The sequence below is a fragment of the Erythrolamprus reginae genome, chromosome 5, assembly GCF_031021105.1.
Source record: "Erythrolamprus reginae isolate rEryReg1 chromosome 5, rEryReg1.hap1, whole genome shotgun sequence".
In the NCBI taxonomy this organism is placed as follows: domain Eukaryota; kingdom Metazoa; phylum Chordata; class Lepidosauria; order Squamata; family Dipsadidae; genus Erythrolamprus; species Erythrolamprus reginae.
The window spans coordinates 76,285,450-76,306,701 of record NC_091954.1 but is presented as its reverse complement, the minus strand read 5'-3'; the positions used below and the strand labels follow the sequence as shown (position 1 = coordinate 76,306,701).

Here is a 21,252-nt window from a genome sequence, read left to right as displayed (position 1 = left end):
GGGGAGCAATTGAACTTCTATTGCCTGTTTGACAGCCCCGGGGAGGGGGGGGGCGCGCCGGCCTGTGACTGGACAGATTGAGAAACTTCTCTGTTCTGAATCGGCGGAGATGACGGTACAATGTTAAAAGTAGAGATGCAGCGCTGCGAGGGGAAAGTCGGGAAGCAGGTGCCTTTGATTTGATTTGATTTGATTTGATCGATTCAACCGAGCTGAGGCGACGAGCCTTTAGGCGAGCCCACGTGGCGTGTCGCTTCTTTACCCGCAAAGATGGGGCGGGGCGAACAAAGCACCGCCTAGATTTGCCCGAGAGGGGAAAAGGCGGCCCTGATCTGCTGCAAAAGTGAGTAGCGAAATGAGTGCGGCTTGCGAGGCGCACAGAAGAAACGTCCGCCTGGCGACACTCTCCCCTGCCTTTCCCTTCCCTTCCCCACCGCTCTGCTACCGTCGGTCAGAATTGTCCTCCAGGTCCCGCGATTCCCCCTAAACGCCTAAGAGGATTTTTCCCATTAATCTCGGGGAAAAAACAAACATCGAGCTCTGACTTGTTCCCCTCGTTTTGCTCCCTTTCCTGTTTAAACCTTAGCAATCGTTAAAAAAAATAAAATAAATCCGATCGCAAGCCAGTTCGAGGACACAAAATAGCGTGCAATTTTTGATATTTCCCAATTAGCAGGAAGAGGGTTTTTTTGTTTTGTTAAAAAAAGGATTCCTATATCTTCTTTCTTTGATATATTTTACTACGAGTATATCCTCTATAACCTTCATTGTGTATTGGACTAACTAACTAACTATATGGTTGGTTGGTTGGTTGGTTGGCTGGCTGGCTGGCTGGCTAGTTAGTAATGTATATATGAGATGTGACGTTCCTTCAATATACTAGGGTCATCCAACAGAAATATATACTGTATATACATACATGCATGCATGCATTCAAGCCAAAGCCTATATGTATAAATATATTCAAGCCAAATGTCAAAGTTTAGTTGCTGGACTTCAGCCAGAAGAATTCTCAGCCCCAATGGCTGTGGAGAACTCTAAAGCACCTGAAATGTATATATTATATATGGAAATTAGTAAGATTGGGAAATGCTACTGAACGGGTATTCATTTAACTACAGGGTTAAATAAAGGGATGGAATAATTTGAAGACAAGGTAACGTGAGATTTAGAAAGCTTCTCTGATTTAGTCTCTTCTATGGTTTGTCACCCAAAAAGCCCAGCTTCCTTGCCCATTTATGGGGATGTTTTGCACTTTGTGCATGCTTTGTAAATCAAATTTTCATATTTATTTCTTGTACAGTAAAAAAAAATCATTTCAAATACCAAACTGTAATTTGGATGAGGACTATTAATGTATGGGAGCACGAGCAATTATTCACAGCTTGGGAAGTGAATGCAATTATATGTTATTAAAAATGTATTTTCTCCTACAATATAGATATAAACAGGACTGGCGAAGTCAGTTATGACTGATTTTAGTCCCTGATTCCTACTACACCCTAGAGTAGTTTAACAAATTGCTATATTGTTTGATCCTATCCATGACTATGTCTTTATAAACATTTTAAATGGTCTTCCTTTTTTAAAAAGGGAAAAATGTAATGGGAGCTTTGTGGAAAGAAGGATTCCATCTGGTTATTTTTGTGTTTTAGGTTGATTATGGCTCTTTCCAGCCTTGTCTGGCCTTCTTTATTTCAATACATTGGGATTGTACCCAGGTTGGTTACCAGTTGCCAGAGAAAAACTAGGTGCGTATGGAATCGGACTGCCGCTCTATCCAGAATCGAAAAGAAAAGATTCTGTATCCAGAATCAAAAGAAATTGAAGACACTTCTGTTCTTACCTTCTCCCCAGTGGAGCATCAGCAACATAGCTAAGAGAAACCTGCACACCAGCCAGCTTCATCTCCAGGAAGTAATGCTGACGTGTGAACGGTATGGGGTCGAGAGGCTGCCCTTTGCCCATATTTCTGATTCTGATTTAACTTTCTTTGAGCATCTTTTGCCTGGGAGAGTCATTACTGATGCAGAGGAACTCAAACCTTTCAATGTGGACTGGCTAAAGTCTGTGAGAGGTAAATCATTTTAATGTTTTATTACAACTGGACATTGATATACAGTGTTCCCTCGATTTTCGTGGGGGATGCGTTCCGAGACCTCCCGCAAAAGTCGAATTTCCGCGAAGTAGAGATGCGGAAGTAAATACACCATTTTTGGCTATGGACAGTATCACAAGCCTTCCCTTAACACTTTAACCCCCTAAATTACCATTTCCCATTCCTTAGCAACCATTTACTCACCATTATTACTGGTACTCACCATTGAATAAGACACTTAGTGATCCTGATAGTTATAAACATAATTATTTATTAACAATATTTTGTTGTTGTTATTTATTTGCAAAAATTATTAGTTTGGCGATGAAGTATGACGTCACCGGGCGGGAAAAACCATGGTATAGAAAAAAACCTGCAATGTATTTTTTAATTAATATTTTTTGAAAAACCGTGGTATAGGCTATCCGCGAAGTTCGAACCCGCGAAAATCGAGGGAACACTGTAGTTGCCATCCTGATAAAGCAGTTCTGCAAACAGCATAGGACAGGTCTTTAACTTAAAGCATTATTGAAGGATAAATCTGGCATTGCAAGGGGAGGGAATTGTACCACTGTGTAATACCAACTAAATTGCATTGTGTAGCTATCTTTCTTCTGGGTTGGTGTTGTTTTGCAGCTAAGAAATAAGTGATGGGAAAACGGGAGGATGGGGTGGGTTAATCTCCTCTTCCATCTCTAAGCCCTGTGCATGAAGGGTTGGGTAATTGGACTTCAGTCATGCTTGTAATAGAATTCTCTCATCTTATTTCCATTGCAGGCTGCAGTACAGTACTGCTAAAGCCACGGACCACAATGGAAGTATCTCAGATTCTCAAGTAAACATGTTTCTTTGAACATTATGCACGGTGTTATAAATGTTGTTATTCAGAAGAAGTTGCCTTACTTCTGTATTGTCCATACGGTGTTCTGCCGGTATCTCTGGTAGGAGCCTCCTGAAAATTCAAGGGTACAAATTTCAGACACACACACGTTTGAAAATTCAAAACAATGTTCTTTATCCCAAAATTCAAAATAAACTAAGCACTCTTTTTGTATTGCAAAGAGCACTTGTCCCAAAACAACCGGGTAGTCTGTACAATTAACCTTAAGCAGTCATTAAGTACTTAGCTAGCAGCTGTGAAGAAACTTCACACCCCTTCTTCCAAGGAAGTGAGACACACACACACATGTTGCTCTGCTTTATTTTCAAAGGCGTGAAAAAACAACAAACAAAGTCCAGAAACCAGCAACACAGGATTCCTGACGAACTGCGATCAGATACTCTTCCACAGCGGCCAAACCCACATGCTGCTATTTATAGCAGCAGCCCTAATTACTGGAGCCCCACCCAAACACAGGTGGCCGCTCTTATCTCCTGTAAAATATCCTTACTTGGTCTCTTCTATGCATAATTCTGCACTTGCGTGGATCCAAAACGTCTTCATCCGAATCAATGGAAGATAAGGAAGATTGACTGCCTGGGCTGTGTGCCAAGCCCCCCTCTGCCGAGTCACTCCCACCTTCTTCTTCGTCCGAGGAAACTAAACTCTGAACTGACTCTGTTGGCAATAACACAGGCCTGTGACATGTTGAAGTTTCCCCTGCATCCACCTCCACATTCCCTGGGGCAGGAGCTGGGCCAGAGCCAACCACAACAATACGGAATGAAGCAAAAGGGGCCACATCCTGTTATTTTTCTGAAGACTGAGTACTGTAGTTCAGGAGTTAGGATTGTAGTTTTTGAAGTAGAATCTACTTTCCATCTCTCTTTCCCCCCACTTTCCTCTCTCCCCCCTCCCACAGCCTTCCTCTTCTGCAGCCTTTTTGCCTTTCCCTCATGCCCTTTTCTCACTGGACTATTAGTGTAAAGTCTGAGGCAGGTAAAGAGGAGTTAGTATAAAGGTTTAAGGTTCATTAAATAGAAAACTCCTCATATAAGTATGATAAATGAATTGATGTTTAAGAGGATAGAAGAAAGCTTATAATATCATACTTTTCAAACTATAATTCTCTGGGTCCCATCGACTAAACAATGCCGTCTGGCGGGACCCAGGGGAAGAGCCTTCTCTGTGGCGGCCCCAACCCTCTGGAACCAACTCCCCTCAGAGATCAGACTTACCCCCACCCTTCTTGCCTTTCGTAAGCTCCTTAAAACCCACCTCTGTCGTCGGGCATGGGGGAATTAAGATATTCCCTTCCCCCTAGGCTTATAAAATTTATGCTTGGTATGTCTGTATGTATGATTGGTTTCTTAAATTAGGGTTTTTTAATTTAACTTAAACTTAAATATTAGATTTGTTTATATTGTCTTATTATTGTTGTTAGTCTACGGAGAGGGGCAGCATACAAATCTAATAAATAATGAATGAATGAATGAATGAATGAATGAATGAATAAATAAATAAATAAATAAATAAATAAATAAATAAAAACTCACCAAGGTTTCAAAGAGGTAAAAACGGGGGGAAAAGATTTTTGCCCTCCCCGGTCCCTAGAGTACTCTGCTGGCCTCCCAAACATTCTGGCCACCCTGTTTTTGCAAAAATACACAGCACAGAGGCTTTGGGACTTGGGAAAACCGCTACCATTTTTGCGAAAAACAGAGGACTAACTGTAAATGTTGACAATCGTTTCCTGAATTTTGGATGAACACCCACTGCTAGCCATCCCCACATGTTAATTTATTTATTTATTATTTATTATTATTCAGACTTATATACTGCCCCTTTTCGAAGACTCGGGGCGGCTTACGACATGTAAGAAAAACAACAGAAACACCCAAAGTCCAAATTTAAAATCAATTAAATAATCTAAAACCCCCATAGTGCACATTCGCAATCGTACATTTGCAACAACGCAGTCTTACAGCCAGCCAGAGCGGAGTGTCAAACTCAACGGCCCCAGGCCTGCTGGCAAAGGTGCGTTTTTAAAACCTTCCGAAAGGCCAGGAGAGTAGGGGCAATGCGAATCTTTGTGGGGAACTGATTCCACAAGGTCAGAGCTACAACAGAGAAGGCTCTTTCCCTAGGGCCTGACAATTGTAACGCTCTCTACATGGGGCTACCTTTGAAAACTGTTCAGAAACTTCAGATCATGCAGAATGCAGCTGCTAGAGCAATCATGGGCTTTCCCAAATATGCCCATGTTACACCAACACTCCGCAGTCTGCATTGGTTGCCTATCAGTTTCCGGTCACAATTCAAAGTGTTGGTTATGACCTAAAAAGCCCTTCATGGCACCGGACCAGATTACCTCAGGGACCGCCTTCTGCTGCACGAATCCCAGTGACCAGTTAGGTCCCACAGAGTGGGTCTTCTCCGGGTCCTGTCAACCAAACAATGTCGCTTGGCGGGACCCAGAGGAAGAGCCTTCTCTGTGGCGGCCCCGGCCCTCTGGAACCAACTCCCCCCAGAGATTAGAATTGCCCCCACCCTCCTTGCCTTTCGAAAGCTGCTTAAAACCCATCTCTGCTGCCAGGCATGGAGGAACTGAGATACACTCTCCCCCTAGGCCTTTACAATTTTATGCATGGTATGTCTGTATGTATGATTGGTTTTTATATAATGGGTTTTTAACTGTTTTTAGTATTGGATTTTGTTATATACTGTTTTATTGCTGTTGTTAGCCGCCCTGAGTCTGCGGAGAGGGGCGGCATACAAATCCAATAAATAAATATAAATAAATAAATAAATAAATTGACATTGAAGGCTGCCTCTGTGGGTCCTAACCGGTCGCTGGGATACATAATACTGGAATCATACTGTCTTTCTGACTAGAAGCCAGAAAATTTACTCTGACTGGATCTGGTGAGAGACCTGAAGTAATTGTGTTATGGATGCAGCATTTTTAACTTCTAGAACAGTCAAAAATCTTTTCCTTTTCAGGTACTGCAATGAGAAGAACTTGGCTGTGAATCCTCAGGGAGGCAATACCGGCCTTGTTGGTGGCAGTGTTCCTGTCTTTGATGAGATAATTCTTTCTACAGGACTTATGAACCAGATCATCAGTTTTGATCCTATTTCTGGTAAATGCTTGCCAAGGATTGGGGGGCATGTCTGGTGGCTTGATAGAATTGTCTTTTCAGGGAAGTTGTTTCCCCAGACTTACAAAGTCTAATAAAGGTATTATTTCCCCCCTCCACACTTATAAGATTGGGTGCGGGTGGGATCTAAATATAGTGGTATCTCCACTTACGAACTTAATTCGTTCTGTGACCAGGTTCTTAAGTAGAAAGGTTTATAAGAAGAAGCAATTTTTCCCATAGGAATCAATGTAAAAGCAAATAATGCGTGCAAACCCTTTAGGAAAGAAATAAAACCTCGGAATTTGGGTGGGAGGAGGAGGAGGAGGAAGAAGATGACAGTTGCTGCCGAAGGAAGAAGGTGAGATGAGGGGAATAAAAAAAATCCAAAACTTTAAGGCTTAAAAAAAAAAGAGGGATTCTGAGGCGGCAAGGAGCATGCGCTTTCCATACACCCAGCGTGAGGCTGCCTCCCATACACTGCGCCAGAGAGAGAAACCCAGGCGGGCAAGAGGAGGAGCACCACTGAAAGGCTCCTCTGGCAACCCAGAAAACCCTGAGATGGCCAGGATTAAAGGGGGAATGGTAGGAAACTGGCTGGGCCTTTGTACTGCTTTTAAATTTCCTGGGAAATTTTTCCGGGCTCGGGTTCTTAAGTAGAAAATGGTTCTTGAGAAGAGCCAAAAAAATCTTGAACACCCGGTTCTTATCTAGAAAAGTTCTTAAGTAGAGGCGTTCTTAAGTAGAGGTACCACTGTACTGGATAGAGAAATTTTCTTAAACCCTTATGTTCTCAGTCATATCTTTGAAGCACTTTCAAAGTACTCTGTGGTTTAAGAAAGGATCTTTCATATATAATAATCACCTGACTACTGTAAGGAAGGTTGGTTGAAGAGTTGGAAGACCTACTCAAGGTTATCCCACTGAGTTCATACCACACCTTTGAATTTAATTCTTTTTCTTGTTTTTTTTCTTCCACAATATATTGAGCCATAAATTCACCAGAGACTGCATAGGCAGCATGCTAAATGAAAACAACTGGGCCAAGTTAAAATTTAATTGAGTTTTGCTAGTCATAAAGATACAGTTGCTAGATCTTTGATTGCTAATTGTATCCGACAAAACCAACCAGCTTTTTAAATGCCTGAATTTGGAGAAATTTGCTTTATTAGAAAGAGAAATAAGAGAGTCTACGGAGAGGGCCGGCATACAAATCTGATAAATAAATAAATAAATTTATCTGACATTACTGTGATTTGATACTTATGCCTCAGGAATTCTGATTTGCCAGGCGGGCTGCATTTTAGAGAACCTCAACCAGTATTTGGAGCCCAAGGACTTTGTCATGCCTCTTGATCTTGGAGCCAAGGGCAGTTGCCATATTGGAGGAAATGTAGCTACAAACGCAGGGGGTTTGCGCCTCCTGAGGTACGGGTCCCTTCGAGGGACAGTTCTTGGATTGGAAGTGGTAAGTTGAAATTCAAAAAAGCACTTTCTGGATTTTTAAAAAATTGTTTAAAATAAATATTATCTACCATTCCCTTTATTGTATTTCAAAGGTACTACTACTGTATGTTCCTTTTTTTCTACAAAAATGTAACTTAGAAAACACTGTTTCTCTAGTTCGGCCTGTGTAACCATCATAAACAAAATTTAAAATTAGAACCTTGTATTGATTTATTTGAAATAAAGCAGATTTATTACTGATGGACCAAAGTTTTCCCTCTTTCAGGTCCTGGCTGATGGCTCCATCCTGAACTGTTTGGCATCTTTGCGGAAAGACAATACTGGCTATGACTTGAAACAGCTTTTCATTGGCTCAGAGGGGACTTTGGGGGTGGTCACTGCTGTGTCCATCCTCTGTCCACGGAAATCAAGTGCTGTGAATCTGGCATTTCTTGGTGCGAGTCATTCCTATCTCTTGTTTTTAGTGCATATTTTGTACAGTGTTCCCTCGATTTTCGCGGGGGATGCATTCTGAGACCGCCCGCGAAAGTCGAATTTCCGCGAAGTAGAGATGCGGAAGTAAATATACCATTTTTGGCTATGAACAGTATCACAAGCCATCTCTTAACACTTTAGACCCCTAAATTACCATTTCCCACTCCCTTAACAACCATTTACTCACCATTATTACTGGTACTCACCATTGAATAAGACACTTAGTTATCCTGATATTTATAAACATAATTATTTATTAAGAATAATTACATTTTTGTGATAACAATGCTGATTGCCTGAGATTTCGGCCAATCAGCAATGGCAGATGAAAGTTTGGTGTATGACGTCATCGGGTGGTAAAAATCGTGGTATAGAAAAATAACCACAAAATATTTTTTAATTAATATTTTTTGAAAAACCGTGGTATAGGCTATTCGCGAAGTTCGAACCCGCGAAAATCGAGGGAACACTGTACTTCCAAGTGTTGCGCAGGAAGAGTGCATCTGAGGCAACAGTTAGTTTATCAAGGCTGCTTTCTTATATTTAGGTTTTGTAACCATTTGATGTGATCCCCAGCGTTAGTAATGAAAACAGGGATGAGAACAGAGAAAATAATTTATGCCACAAGCAAACTGCTATTTACTATTGACATGGAAATCATAGGCAGATGTCAGAAATCAAGGCATCCTGAAATAACTGGAAATGAAATAGAATTATCATGAATCTTGTCTAATTTATAGATGTCATCTCAAAATGCTGGTGAGTGGCAAATACCTCAAATGAATGAATGAAACAAACTAATTCCTCACTCATACCTAACTAAACAAAACCACATCTGGCCATCTCCTTTTTTCTCTCTGCCTTTATGAGTTGCCTTCACTACATCTCTATTCCATATCTGGGGCAGCTTTAAGTTTTTCTTAGCTGTACTGGTTTTAAAGTAACATTTTCCTCCTTAGTTTTTCCATGTATACAATATAATGTGTTATGCCAATTGATCTGGGATAAACATATATCCATCCTAAGATAAAATACAGGAAATAGTACAAGGGCAGACTAGATGGACCATGAGGATTTTTTCTGCCATCAATCTTCTATGTTTCTATCTGTTGGTGGTGCAATCAAGTGGCTTTTAAGGAATGGGTTCAACCTGGGATCTATTGGTCCTATTAGTTCTGGTCCCTTTGAAGCCCGGCTATTGTCTTCTGGGTCTTTTGATTCAGGCAGTGATTAGGTCTGGGTCTTTAAAACCAGGCTCTTGCCCAATATCTCCAAGCTATTAATTGTTGCAAAACTTGAATCATGTTGAATAACTGAAGCTAGGTCGCTGGATGCAGTTAGTATATGATGATGTTGGGAAGAGAGAAGATCTTGCTCTGCTGTTTCATAGTGTGACTTTTCCCCACACCTGTACAGCTGTTGTCTGGCATGCTTTTGAATATGACTTTAGTACTTTTTTTGAATACAGTGATCTCTCGGTTAGCGCGGGGGTTACGTTCCAAGACCTCCCGCGCTAACCGATTTCTGCGTTATACTGGATGCGGAAGTAAAAACCACCATCTGCGCATGTGCGCCATTTTTTTCATGGCCGCACATGCGCAGATGGTGGAGTTTGCGTGTGGGCGGCGGGGAAGACCAAGGGAAGATTCCTTCAGCCGCCCAACAGCTGATCTGCTCCGCAGCGCGGAAGCAGCGAGGAGCCGAAGATGGGGTAAAGGCAAAGGGGAAACCCCATCTTCGGCTCCTCGCTGCTGCCGCGCTGCGGAGCGGATCAGGTGTTGGGCGGCTGAAGGAACCTTCCCTTGGTCTTCCCGCCAGATCACTTGCCGCTTGCCGCTTGCCAGTCCACGCCCCCCTGGATGAGCGGCCCCGCATGGCCCCAGCGCCGGACTCCGTTGCCGAACGCCGAAACCGGAAGGGGCGAGGTGGGGGAGAACGGGAGGCTCAGCATTCCGTCAGTCGCAGCGCTGGCTGTCAACTTTTCTTTTTAGCACTGGGGAGGCAAGTCAGCTCCTGCCCAGTTTTAAAAAGAAAAGTTGACAGCCAGCGATTGTTCCGCTGCCGCCAGCATGGCCTGGCTGGCAGCGGAAGATGTAACGGAGCCCACGGGGGATTCGCCTTCCTCCCACCCGCAGCCGAGACTGATCGTGGGCTCCTTCTCAACCTCGGAGAGCTTCCAGGGCATGAAAGCTCACGAAAACCAGGAAGCTCTCCGAGGTTGCGAAGGAGCCCACGATCAGTCGGCTGCCGGCGGGAGGAAAGCGAATGCCACGGGGCTGGGCTCGGCTCCCCCCTCGGCTCCCCCCCTTACCAGCCCCGCCGCGGAAGGCTCCATTCTGTTCCCTGCCGGCCCGATTGAGCGGCCGGCGGTCTCCATTCAGGGAACAGACGTCCACCCCCTCCTCGGAGTCCCCGGCACCCAGCGTCCCCACGCCGCCTCCACCTCCCGGTAATGCGCCCGACCTCTGCCTCTCTCTTTCTCTCTCATATACCACGCCGGCAACAGGGAGAGAAAGAGAGAGAGAACTAGTGTGGACTTATTTTTTATTTTTTAATATTTTATTTTTTTAATTAATATTTTTTGAAAAACCGCGTTGCAGCGTTTCGCGCTAATCGAGAACGCGCAAATCGAGGGATCACTGTAGTACACATCTCAGCAAAGAGTCATATTCCCTTTGAACACCCTGGCAAAACACTTGGACCTATTCAAAGCAAATGTCAGAATTCAACTTCTCCTCCAATCCTGTTTCATCATATTAAGACAGAGAGCATAGTTCCCTCTAAGCTGGGCAGTGAGCAATTGCTCACTTAAAAATCATCATCAACTCAGAGTTTTCCAAACCTGCCCAGAAGCCGAGAGGGAAAGAGTGAGAGGGAAGGAGAGAGAGAGGAAGAGAGGAAGAGAGAGAAACAGATAGAAAAAAGAGAGGAAGGAAAAGAGAAAGAAAAAGAATGGGAGTAAGGAAGAGAGAAAATCAAAATCTAGTTTGAAACTAGCTCAACTATTTAAGTGGCATTTTGATATTGATAGAGTTGCCCTATTATGAGCTCACTGTTATAGACACACAGTACAGTATTTTATTTTGAAATTCTCTGAGGCAAAACAGGGTGGGTTTTTTATTTATTTGTTTGTTTATTTATTTATTTATTATTTCTGTGCCGCCCAGTCCTGAAGGGACTGCCGCTCAGACACTATACTTTTCCACCCACCCCCCCAAAAAATTAGAGGGAACACTGACAGAGAGTGGGTGTTTTCTCATCAGTTGGTGATATTTGCTGGGGTGGGCAATGCAAAGTGTCAAGCAAAGCTAGGGCACCCAGTCTAGTTCAGTCACCGGGACCAGAGGTTTTGTCTTCTGAGCTTTCAGGCTCATGCTAGAGCCCATTTTCAGAGAACTTCTCTGTGTTCCCTAAGAATGAGCTCCAGCAGAAATCCGAAAGCTCAGAAAACAAAACCTCTGGTGACCAACTCAGATTGGATCCTGCAACATTATCCTGGGAAAAATATATTCGCCTTCATCCGTGAACGCTAGGGGAATGAAATAATTTCTGCCTTTCGTGCGCACACTAAATAAGAACCATTACATTTCTATTATCTATTTTAATTTTATAGAAATTACTTTGTCAGTTTTATTCTCTTTTGTTAATCTTGGAGTGAAGGTAGAATGGATGAAGGTAGCAATTGCATATTTAAAGAAAAGAAAGAATAGATACTTATTTTCTGTGATTTTTGCTTTCACCATAAAGCTTGCCCAAGTTTCTCTCAGGTCCTGAAAACCTTCATAATCTGCAAGGGTATGCTGGGAGAAATTCTGTCTGCTTATGAGTTCATGGACAATGGATGCATGAAGTTGGTAGAGGGGCATCTGAAACTGACCAATCCAGTAACAGGTACCAGCTGCTCTACAAATGGATTCGCATTGCTACTTCTATGTATACAAAATTATTTTTGCTTAAATAATCTGACTTTAAATGTCCTAGAGTCATTTGTACTTAATTTGCTGCCCTCTTACCTAAATTAATTTAGGTGTTCAATATATTTTGCTCATAGTTACATGATATTAGATATGATGACCTGTGCATGATAATATTTACTGGTTTCTTCAAAAATACTTATTTAACCTATGATTTTAACAAAACTACAATTTATCATGGTATCAGGGAAATGCTATTTCTCTGCCATTTTCTGTAAATTATAGTTTAAGTTAGTGTAGAACAGTAAAGAGAATTAGTAGGGAATTTATAATCTCCAGGAATACAGTTAAGTAAAACCTGATTTTGGACAAATGCATTTATTAAAAGCATCTCTCTATGGATGTTATACATTATTTCATATAGAATAGAATAGAATAGAATAGAATAGAATAGAATAGAATTTTATTGGCCAAGTGTGATTGGACACACACCGTACGTAAAAGTAAAAGATACATTTGTCAAGAATCATGTGGTATAACACTTAATGATTGTCATAGGGATCAAGTAGGCAATGAAGAAACAATATTAATAAAAATCTTAGGATACAAGCAACAAGTTACAGTCATACAGTCCTAATTAAATGTGATTTGCCATTCTTCTGGACTTTCCTCTTCATTCTACTAAGTGAGTCCAGAAATTCTCAAACTCCTGATTCGATCCATAAGGATTGTATTAATCATTGTTCATTATCTTGGCTAAAATATAAGGGTTATTGAGGTTATAGAATTACAGGAGATAATTTGGCAAAACATTGTGAATAAAGAGGATGATCTTTATGAAGAGAGAAGTTCTATTCTCAAAACAATGTGTTGAAAATAGGATAGTTTGAGCTTGGCTATTTATGCCTTGAGTAAAATCTTTGGGTTGATTTATTTGATGATCCATATTTGTTGTTTTCTAGCCTTTGCCCAATATTCTCAAGTGTCTTCACCCACACCAAAGTTCAAAAGCATCAATATCTTCCTATCCTGTTTTTTTTTAAATCCAACTTTTGATTCTTTAGAATGTCATTGGGAATATATGGCTTGCATGATTCTGAACTTTGTAGATATAGACTAGTATTTCCCAATCTTGGCAAGATATATGGACTTCAATTCCCAGAATTCCGTAGCTCATATCATTGTATTTAAATATCTTTCCAAAGTCTATATTATTTTAAATATCTTTCCAAAGTCTATATTATTTTAAATATCTTTCCAAACTCTATATTCAATTTTCCTAATCCTAGGAAATTTGATTTTATATGTAAAATCTTGTATCTTCAGTAGATGTACATGTTTGAAACTGCATAACTGCATAATTCTTTAATTCTGCTTTTTGTAAACCTAGAAAGTCCTTTTTATGTGTTAATTGAGACGTCAGGCTCCAATTCTACTCATGATGAGGAAAAACTCAACCATTTCCTGGAACATATAATGGGCTCAGATTTGGTGGTAGATGGAACTCTGGCCTCTGAAGGAAAAAAGATAAAGGTATTTTTTTTCTTACCAAAATTTTTGGTTTGGATTCAAACATGATTTAAATTTGAAGCATATTTGAGTTAAATTTGCAATTATTATTATTATTATTATTATTATTATTATTATTATTATTATTATTAATTAAATTTGTATGCCACCCCTCTCCGTAGACTCGGAGCGGCTCACAACAATAATAGCAAAACAATATGTAATACAAATCTAATAATTTAAACTAAAAACCCATAATTTAAAAACATGCACACAACACACCATACATAAACAATATAGGCCTGGGGAAGTTATTTCAGTTTCCCCATGCCTGACAGCAGAGGTGGGTTTTAAGGAGTTTACGAAAGGCAAGGAGGGTGGGGGCAGTTCTAATCTCATGGGGGAGCTGGTTCCAGAGGGTCGAGGCCGCCACAGAGAAGGCTCTTCCCCTGGGACCCGCCAGACGACATTGTTTAGTCAACGGGACCTGGAGAAAGCCAACTCGGTGGGACCAAATTGGTCGCTGGAATTTGTGCGGCAGAAGGAGGCCCCGGAGATATTCTGGTCCGATGCCATGAAGGGTTTTATAGGTCAAAACCAACACTTTGAATTGTGACCGGAAATTGATCGGCAACCAATGCAGACTGCGGAGTGTTGGTGTGACATGGGCATACCTGGGGAAGCCCATGATTGCTCTCGCAGCTGCATTCTGAACGATCTGAAGTTTCCGAACACTTTTCAAAGGTAGCCCCATGTAGAGATATTGGCCATGTAATTTTGATAAGTGATCACTGAATGCTAAATTCAAACAATACATTGTAACTCAGTTGGAGTAAAATTCTGAGAGAACTGTCTAGATTATCTGATGGTTTTCTGGAATGTTATTTTGAAATGTCCAGTAAAATCAGGCAGAGTAGATGCACTCTGGGTCCCATCCCAAAGGTGCTTTATGGTTTTTCTTTGAAGATGTTTTGCTTCTCAACCAAGAAGCTTCTTCACCCCTAAAAAAGCTTATTGGATGAGAAGCAAAACATCTTCAAACCCCCCCAGAAAGTTCAATTGCCTCTTGAAAAAAACACCTTTGGGACAACCATGACCTGGATGATTGAGAATCTCCATAAATATTTGGGTCCCATTGCTCAAGGAGAATAATCTTATAGGACCTGGGAATATGACTACTCTGCTGTAGAACGTACCCTCAATACGTGGGTGTTGCGTGATCACCAATATCTATCTAGAGAACCCCGCAGAATGAGTGACTCAAAAATTTACATGTTTTGCATTTTAAGAACTGAGTATCATTACCATTATCCCCTAAGTCTAAATCTATACATTGGCAAAAAGAATCAGAACATCAAATACAAACTGAATAAACAATACCTTGCAGATGACCCTCAGTTTGTCAAAGACCTTGGAATGCTCATATCAAATGACCTACGTGCCAAAGCCCACTTCAACAACATCGCCCAAAAGGCTTCAAGAGCTCTTAACCTAATCTTACGTAGCTTCTTCTCCGGTGATATCACACCACTAACCAGAGCATACAAAACATTCGCTAGACCAATCCTTGAATACAACTCATCTGTCTGGAACCCACATCACATATCGGACTTAAATATATTAGAAAGTGTCCAGAGATATTTTACGAGATGAGCCCTCCACTCCTCTATTCTCAACAGAATACCTTATGCAACCAGACTTGAAATCCTAGGCTTAGAAAGCTTAAAACTACATCGCCTAATCATAGCTCATAAAATTATCTGCTACAATGCCTTCCTGTCAACATCTTTTTCAGCTTCAACCACAACAATACATGAGCACCAAACAAATACAAACTCAAAGTGAACTGCCCAAACTTGACTGTAGAAAATACGATTTTAGCAACAGAGTGGTTAATTCCTGGAACTCACTACCTGACTCTGTGATTTCAACATCTCATCCCTGTTCTGTCGGGCTCTCTGGTACACACCTCCCAAAAATTCACAGGTACAAATTTCAGACACACACACGTTTGAAAATTCAAAACAATGTTCTTTATAATGAAAATTCGCTTAAACTAAGCCCTCTTTTGGTACAGCAAAGAGCACTGGTCTCCAAACAAACTGGTAATTTGTACAAGTCCCTTATCAGTTCTGTGATACTTAGCTTGCAGCTGTGAGGCAATTCACAGTCCTTCTTCTTTCACAAAGTGAAACATACTTTGCTCTGGTTTAGTTTCAAAGCGGGGAAAAATCAGCACACAAAAGGTCAAAGTCAGTAAAGCAGTCACGAAACACAACGATCAGATAATCCTCCACAATGGCCAAACCCACAGGCTGCTCTTTATAGCAGCCTCACTAATTACCACAGCCTCACCCAACCACAGGTGGCCTCATTTTCTTTGATAATAATCTCTCAGTTGTTGTTGCCTATGCATCGCTCTCCGCATGCGTGGCTGTATCATTAACTCTTGTTCTGAATCCAAGGAGGAGCTAGATAATTGATCTCCTTCTGAGCTGTCTGCCACACTCTCCTCCTCCCTGTCACTCATGACTTCTTGGTCAGAGGAGCCTTCATCAGCAGATTCCACCGGGGGCAAAACAGGCCTGCAGCATGTGGAGTCTCCCCCACATCCACAGTCCTTGGGGCAGGAGCTGGGCCAGAGCTAACCACAACAATCCCCAAAACTTTAACCTAGATTGTCCACTGTTGACCTCACCCAATTACTAAGAGGTCAGTAAGGAGCGTGCATAAGCACACCAGTGTGCCTACTGACCCTATCCTAATGTTCCCTCTTATCAGTACCCATCTAATGTATATTGCGATTTCTAGATTTAAAAAGTTGCCCTATCTTTGCTTTTAGTCTAATGATTTATACAATAATGCTTCTAAACGCCTTGCCAGTCCCGTATGTATGTTAGACAATTTAAAAAGTGGTTGAAAGACTACAGTGTAATGCTTTGTTCGGAAATATGCTCAGAGTTAGAAAAAAGACAAAGACAACTTGAGTTGGCAGAATTCCTTTTGTGTCTGAAGGAGGTGAGAGCTTTTTTAAAATCAGATTGCCTTTTAGTAAAGAAGGTTTGGGGGCCAGACCACATATAGAATGGTCCATGTTTTGCAAATAAATAATAGTTTTTCTCTATAGAAGGTATGTTAGCCATATAGGAATAGCGTACAGATAATGCATTCTGCATTTGGTCAATTACAGGCATTATGGGCTTTACGGGAACGAATCACAGAAGCTCTGACATGTGATGGAGTTGTTTATAAATATGATATTTCACTTCCTGTGGAAAAACTCTATGATCTTGTTACTGACATGAAAGTACGGCTGGGTACAGCTGCTAAGAATGTGGTTGGCTATGGACATCTAGGTGAGTTCCACTATCCTGATAAAGAATTTCTTAATTATGAATGATTTGGATTTTGAATCATTGTAGCAAAATAGCTGTTTGTGTTTCAGTTCTGGATTTAAATCTCAGTTTTCAGCTTTCAATTGCTAGATAATGTTAAGCATTATCTTTTGGTCTCAGTCAAGTTTGTGCATGGTTGAGGGATCTGCAATGCTGTGATTTCGCTGAGGCTTCCCACGCTGGGAAACCCCCCCTCCGGACTTCCGTTACCAGCGAAGCGCCCGTTTTTGCAATGCTGGGATTCCCCTGCTGGGATTTCCCTGCAGCATCGCAAAATCCAGAGGTGGGAATTCCCATGGAGGGCAGCCTCAGGGGAATCCCACCAGGGCAAAAACGGGTGCTTCGGCTGGCAAAAGGGGTGAATTTTGGGCTTGCACGCATTAATCACTTTTCCATTGATTCCTATGGGAAACATTGTTTCGTCTTACAAACTTTTCACCTTACGAACCTCGTCCTGGAACCAATTAAGTTCGTAAGATGAGATATCACTGGATTTGGACGATCTTTTCTGGAAATGCTGAAACCATATGAGTTCTTTGGACAGGAAATTTCAGAACATGGATATAGGGCAGTGATATCGAATTTATGGCACACATGCCACAGGTGGCACATGGAGCTATATCTGAGGGCACGCAAAGTGTTCCCCTACATCAGCTCCATTGCACATGTGCGTGCTAGCCAACTGATTTTCGGCCTTCTGGGAGGCGAAGGGGAAGTAGTATGGACCCTCCAAAAGGCCAGAAATCATCTGGAATCCGTTTTTTGCCATCAACAAACTCCGGAGGCTTCAGTGAGTCCACGCATGCGCAGAAGGGCAGTATGAGTGTGTGGGTGTGCATGCACGGGGGGAGGGCATTGCATTATGGGTGTGGACACACACAAACATGCACGCACTTTTGGCAACCAAGCAAAAAAAGGTTTGCCATCACTGATAATGGGCAATATTCCCTAAGCCCATCCCATAAATTAAACTTATGGAAAGTACAGATTAGCAAAGTTGTCCTAGCAGCTAATAGGGAGCATTTTTAAAAGGGGCTTTATTAGAAATATGGACATGCATTATTATGCAGAAAGATTAAAATTAAGTTATTCCCTGTTGCCAAGAAACTAGTGTCCCTCTGTATTTTTTCTATATTTCAAGAATATGGTAGTTATCATGCCCCAGCATATAACTGTTATATACTGCTGTTGCTCTCTACCCCATCTAGTGGCTGGAGGGACAAATATGCCCCAACATACAATCTTTATTGTCTTTCTAGCCCCATCTAGTAGCCAGAGAGACAAATACCAATTATAATGTTTGAAGCTAACCTAACCCCTTCACCCGTCAGCCCACAAAACAAGTGCATGCTGGGAAGCCAGACTCCTTATTTCTTTTAACATTTGGAGAAGGCAGAAACACAAAGAAGAATCCATCTTATCCTGTGGCACATGGACAAACCCATATCCCACACACAGAACATCACTGTTGAGATACAGATTGCTTGTATTTATTAATTGCTTGGTTAAGCAATAACTCAATGCTGTCTATCTTGTATTTAGTTCTCATTGTATGTATTCCTAGTTTCCCCAATTTCATCATATCCCATTCTTTCAATAAATCATTCAGATCTACACACACATTCTGTTTTATTGGAGGATAGATGGATTTATCTGCATGCTGAACTACACACAGACTAACGTGTAGTGAGGTCAGAACCAATACTTATATCTTTTAGTTCTTTTATGTTTAAAAATAAATCCATGAACCATGGAAGACTGGTATGATCCCCTATTTAGAATACACTTTTTCAATTTAATACCTTCAAGATTTCAGCATTCCAGAAAAGATCACCAAAATATTACAATGTGTTGTTGTCTCACCTTTTCTATCATCTCCAGTTAACTGCAAAGTATGGAAATTGTTGCCTTTTAATAAAAAAAAATATTATTGCATATCACAGCTAAGGAGTTAGTAAAGTACAATGATACCTTGTCTTACAAACTTAATTGGTTCCGGGATGAGGTTCGTAAGGTGAAAAGTTTGTAAGACGAAACATTGTTTCCCATAGGAATCAATGGAAAAGCGATTAATGCGTGCAAGCCCAAAATTTACCACTTTTGCAAGCCGAAGCGCCCGTTTTTGCGCTGCTGGGATTCCCCTGATCGCAGCATCGCAAAAACACAGAGGTCCGGAGGTGGCGTTTTGAGGACTTTGGTGTTTTTGCGATGCTGCGATTTCACTGATGCTCCCTTTACTGGGAAACCCCACCTCTGGACTTCCGTTGCCAGCAAAGCACCTGTTTTTGCACTGCTGGGATTCCCCTGCTGGGATTCCCCTATAGCATCACAAAAACACAGAAGTCCGGAGGTGGGGTTTCCCATCGAGGGGAGCCTCAGAGGAATCTCAGCAGTGAAAAAATGGGTGCTTCGCTGGCAACAGAAGTCTGGAGGCGGGGCATCCCAGCGGCGGCAGTGGGTTTGTAAGGTGAAAATAGTTTGTAAGAAGAGGCAAAAAAATCTTAAACCCTGGGTTTGTATCTCGAAAAGTTTGTTTGATGAGGCGTTTGTAAGACAAGGTATCACTGTATTGTCTACTTTCTCTTTTGAAACCAATTCTCAATACTAATGTATATCACAGACAGATAATAATTATATTGTCTATTTTCTCTTCTGAAATCAATTCTTATTTCTGGTTTGCTTTGACAGGAGATGGAAACTTGCACCTCAATGTCACAGCAGAGTCATATAGTCATTCTCTCCTGGATGCCATTGAACCATATGTGTATGAGTGGGTTTCACAATATTATGGAAGCATCAGTGCAGAGCATGGCCTGGGTTTCAAGAAGAAACACTACATTCACTACAGTAAGCCAAAAGAGGCCGTTCTCCTCATGCAGCAGTTCAAGGTTATGTTAGATCGTAAGGGAATTTTAAACCCATATAAGACATTACCGTCAAAGGCTGAATAATGATTATTTTGGAAGTTTTAATCTATTGCTTGAAGTAAGGTGTATCAAGTCTTTTTGTAAATAAACTCTGAAGCCAGAGCCGGTTTTCTATTTTTCTAAAGAAGAAGAATAAAACAATTGAACTGAATTCACTTCCCAGTATTATCTACCACCGTTTTATTTTATGAGCTGAATGAAAATGTTGGAGGTTTCAGGAATACTATTTCCTAAGGATCCTTTCTTCTTATCTTCAAGGTCTGTTTTTGAAAACAAACCAGAATAATGGAACTTTAGGCCTTCAATTAAACCACAGCTCTGTCCTGTCACAGTTATGATATAGGGAAATCAGGGATTATGTAACACAATAGCGTTCAGAAGGTCTGAGTCATCCATCTATAAAATGTAACATGGTTTTTAATGGCATAAATGCTATAACAATTAAATAAAATATCTATTTTTAGAGTGTATAGAAACTGCGCTTTATAAAACTGCATTTTATAAAAAGATCCAGCATGAATGTTCATTTATCACAAACATCTATAGAACATTTTCTTCTTTGTTTTCAAATAGTTTGATTCACTACACAAAGCTTCAAACATTTTATATATGGAATCTAAATCATGCAGTAGCTAACAGGAAAAGACCAGTGCCTGATTATTATAATTAGTAGAATACATGAAGCACAGACATAGAGCATCTTAATGTAACCAATGTATGTCTTAAATAATAAATAAATAGCAAATAAAACCCTGCAAGGATGAAACATGCTCCTATGGCATGCTTATCTCTCTGCTATCCAGTGGACACGTAATAACTGATTCAAAAAAGACCAAAGAAAGATGAAAAAGGTATATTGAAATATTATGCACTCACAAGTACAGTATATCTAATACTGGGAAATGTACTTTGATAAGTACTCTAGTCATTGCCAAGTTGTAAGGCTACACAAATGGATAGAATCTGTACAGAAACATGAATAACAACAAAAGACAAATTAGAAAATTCTCAATAATAAAGATGCTAACCAACGAGCCCAGGGGTGTAAAACTCTCAGCTTGTCAGCTAGATGTGTCACATACTGGCCATGCCGACCCCCTTTAGTGAAGGGGGGAAAAGTTGTGATAAGGCACGTGACGACAACGTATCATGAGTTTGACGTCCCTGAACTAGCCAAACAGAAGAACAATGAAGAACATTTAAAGAGGTAAATCTACAGAAAAACATAGCACTGTGCAAAGTATTAAAATTAAAATTGGGAACATTAGAACTCTATATGAAGTAGGAGATAACAAATAGTGTTTAAGCTGTCTTTAAGAAAGGCTGGGAAACACAAAACATTGCTGATGTACACTGAATAATTGAGTAAGTGAAAGAAAGAACTTACTATATTGATTATAGACATTACTGAATTATAGAACGCCTTTGACTGTCAATCATGTCAAACT

General features: G+C 40.9%; 1 protein-coding gene across 4 annotated transcripts; it reads left to right on the top strand.

Moving 5' to 3' along the window:
• Positions 1 to 240: 240 nt before the first annotated feature.
• On the top strand, positions 241 to 19,959 carry D2HGDH (D-2-hydroxyglutarate dehydrogenase). Of its 4 annotated transcripts, XM_070753203.1 has the most exons (11): positions 321 to 343; positions 1,656 to 1,751; positions 1,858 to 2,077; positions 2,876 to 2,933; positions 5,982 to 6,121; positions 7,393 to 7,586; positions 7,851 to 8,019; positions 11,807 to 11,950; positions 13,364 to 13,506; positions 16,673 to 16,838; positions 19,566 to 19,906. In XM_070753203.1, exons 3-11 carry the CDS (start codon positions 1,921 to 1,923, stop codon positions 19,826 to 19,828), a joined length of 1,434 nt encoding a protein of 477 aa, XP_070609304.1. In that variant the 5' UTR covers positions 321 to 343; positions 1,656 to 1,751; positions 1,858 to 1,920; the 3' UTR covers positions 19,829 to 19,906. The 4 variants fall into 4 exon arrangements, with proteins under 4 accessions (XP_070609302.1, XP_070609301.1, XP_070609304.1 ...); XM_070753201.1 differs by having other exon boundaries at positions 241 to 343; positions 1,656 to 2,077; positions 19,566 to 19,959; XM_070753200.1 differs by having other exon boundaries at positions 281 to 343; positions 1,656 to 2,077; positions 7,836 to 8,019.
• Positions 19,960 to 21,252: the final 1,293 nt, after the last annotated feature.

Coding starts and splice junctions, on each gene's coding strand:
- D2HGDH (XM_070753200.1), top strand. CDS start 1,663: ATGGCTCTTTCCAGCCTTGTCTGGCCTTCTTTATTTCAATACATTGGG. Junction 2,934..5,981: donor GAAGTATCTCAGATTCTCAA/GTAAACATGTTT, acceptor TTTCCTTTTCAG/GTACTGCAATGAGAAGAACT. Junction 16,839..19,565: donor GGTTGGCTATGGACATCTAG/GTGAGTTCCACT, acceptor TTGCTTTGACAG/GAGATGGAAACTTGCACCTC.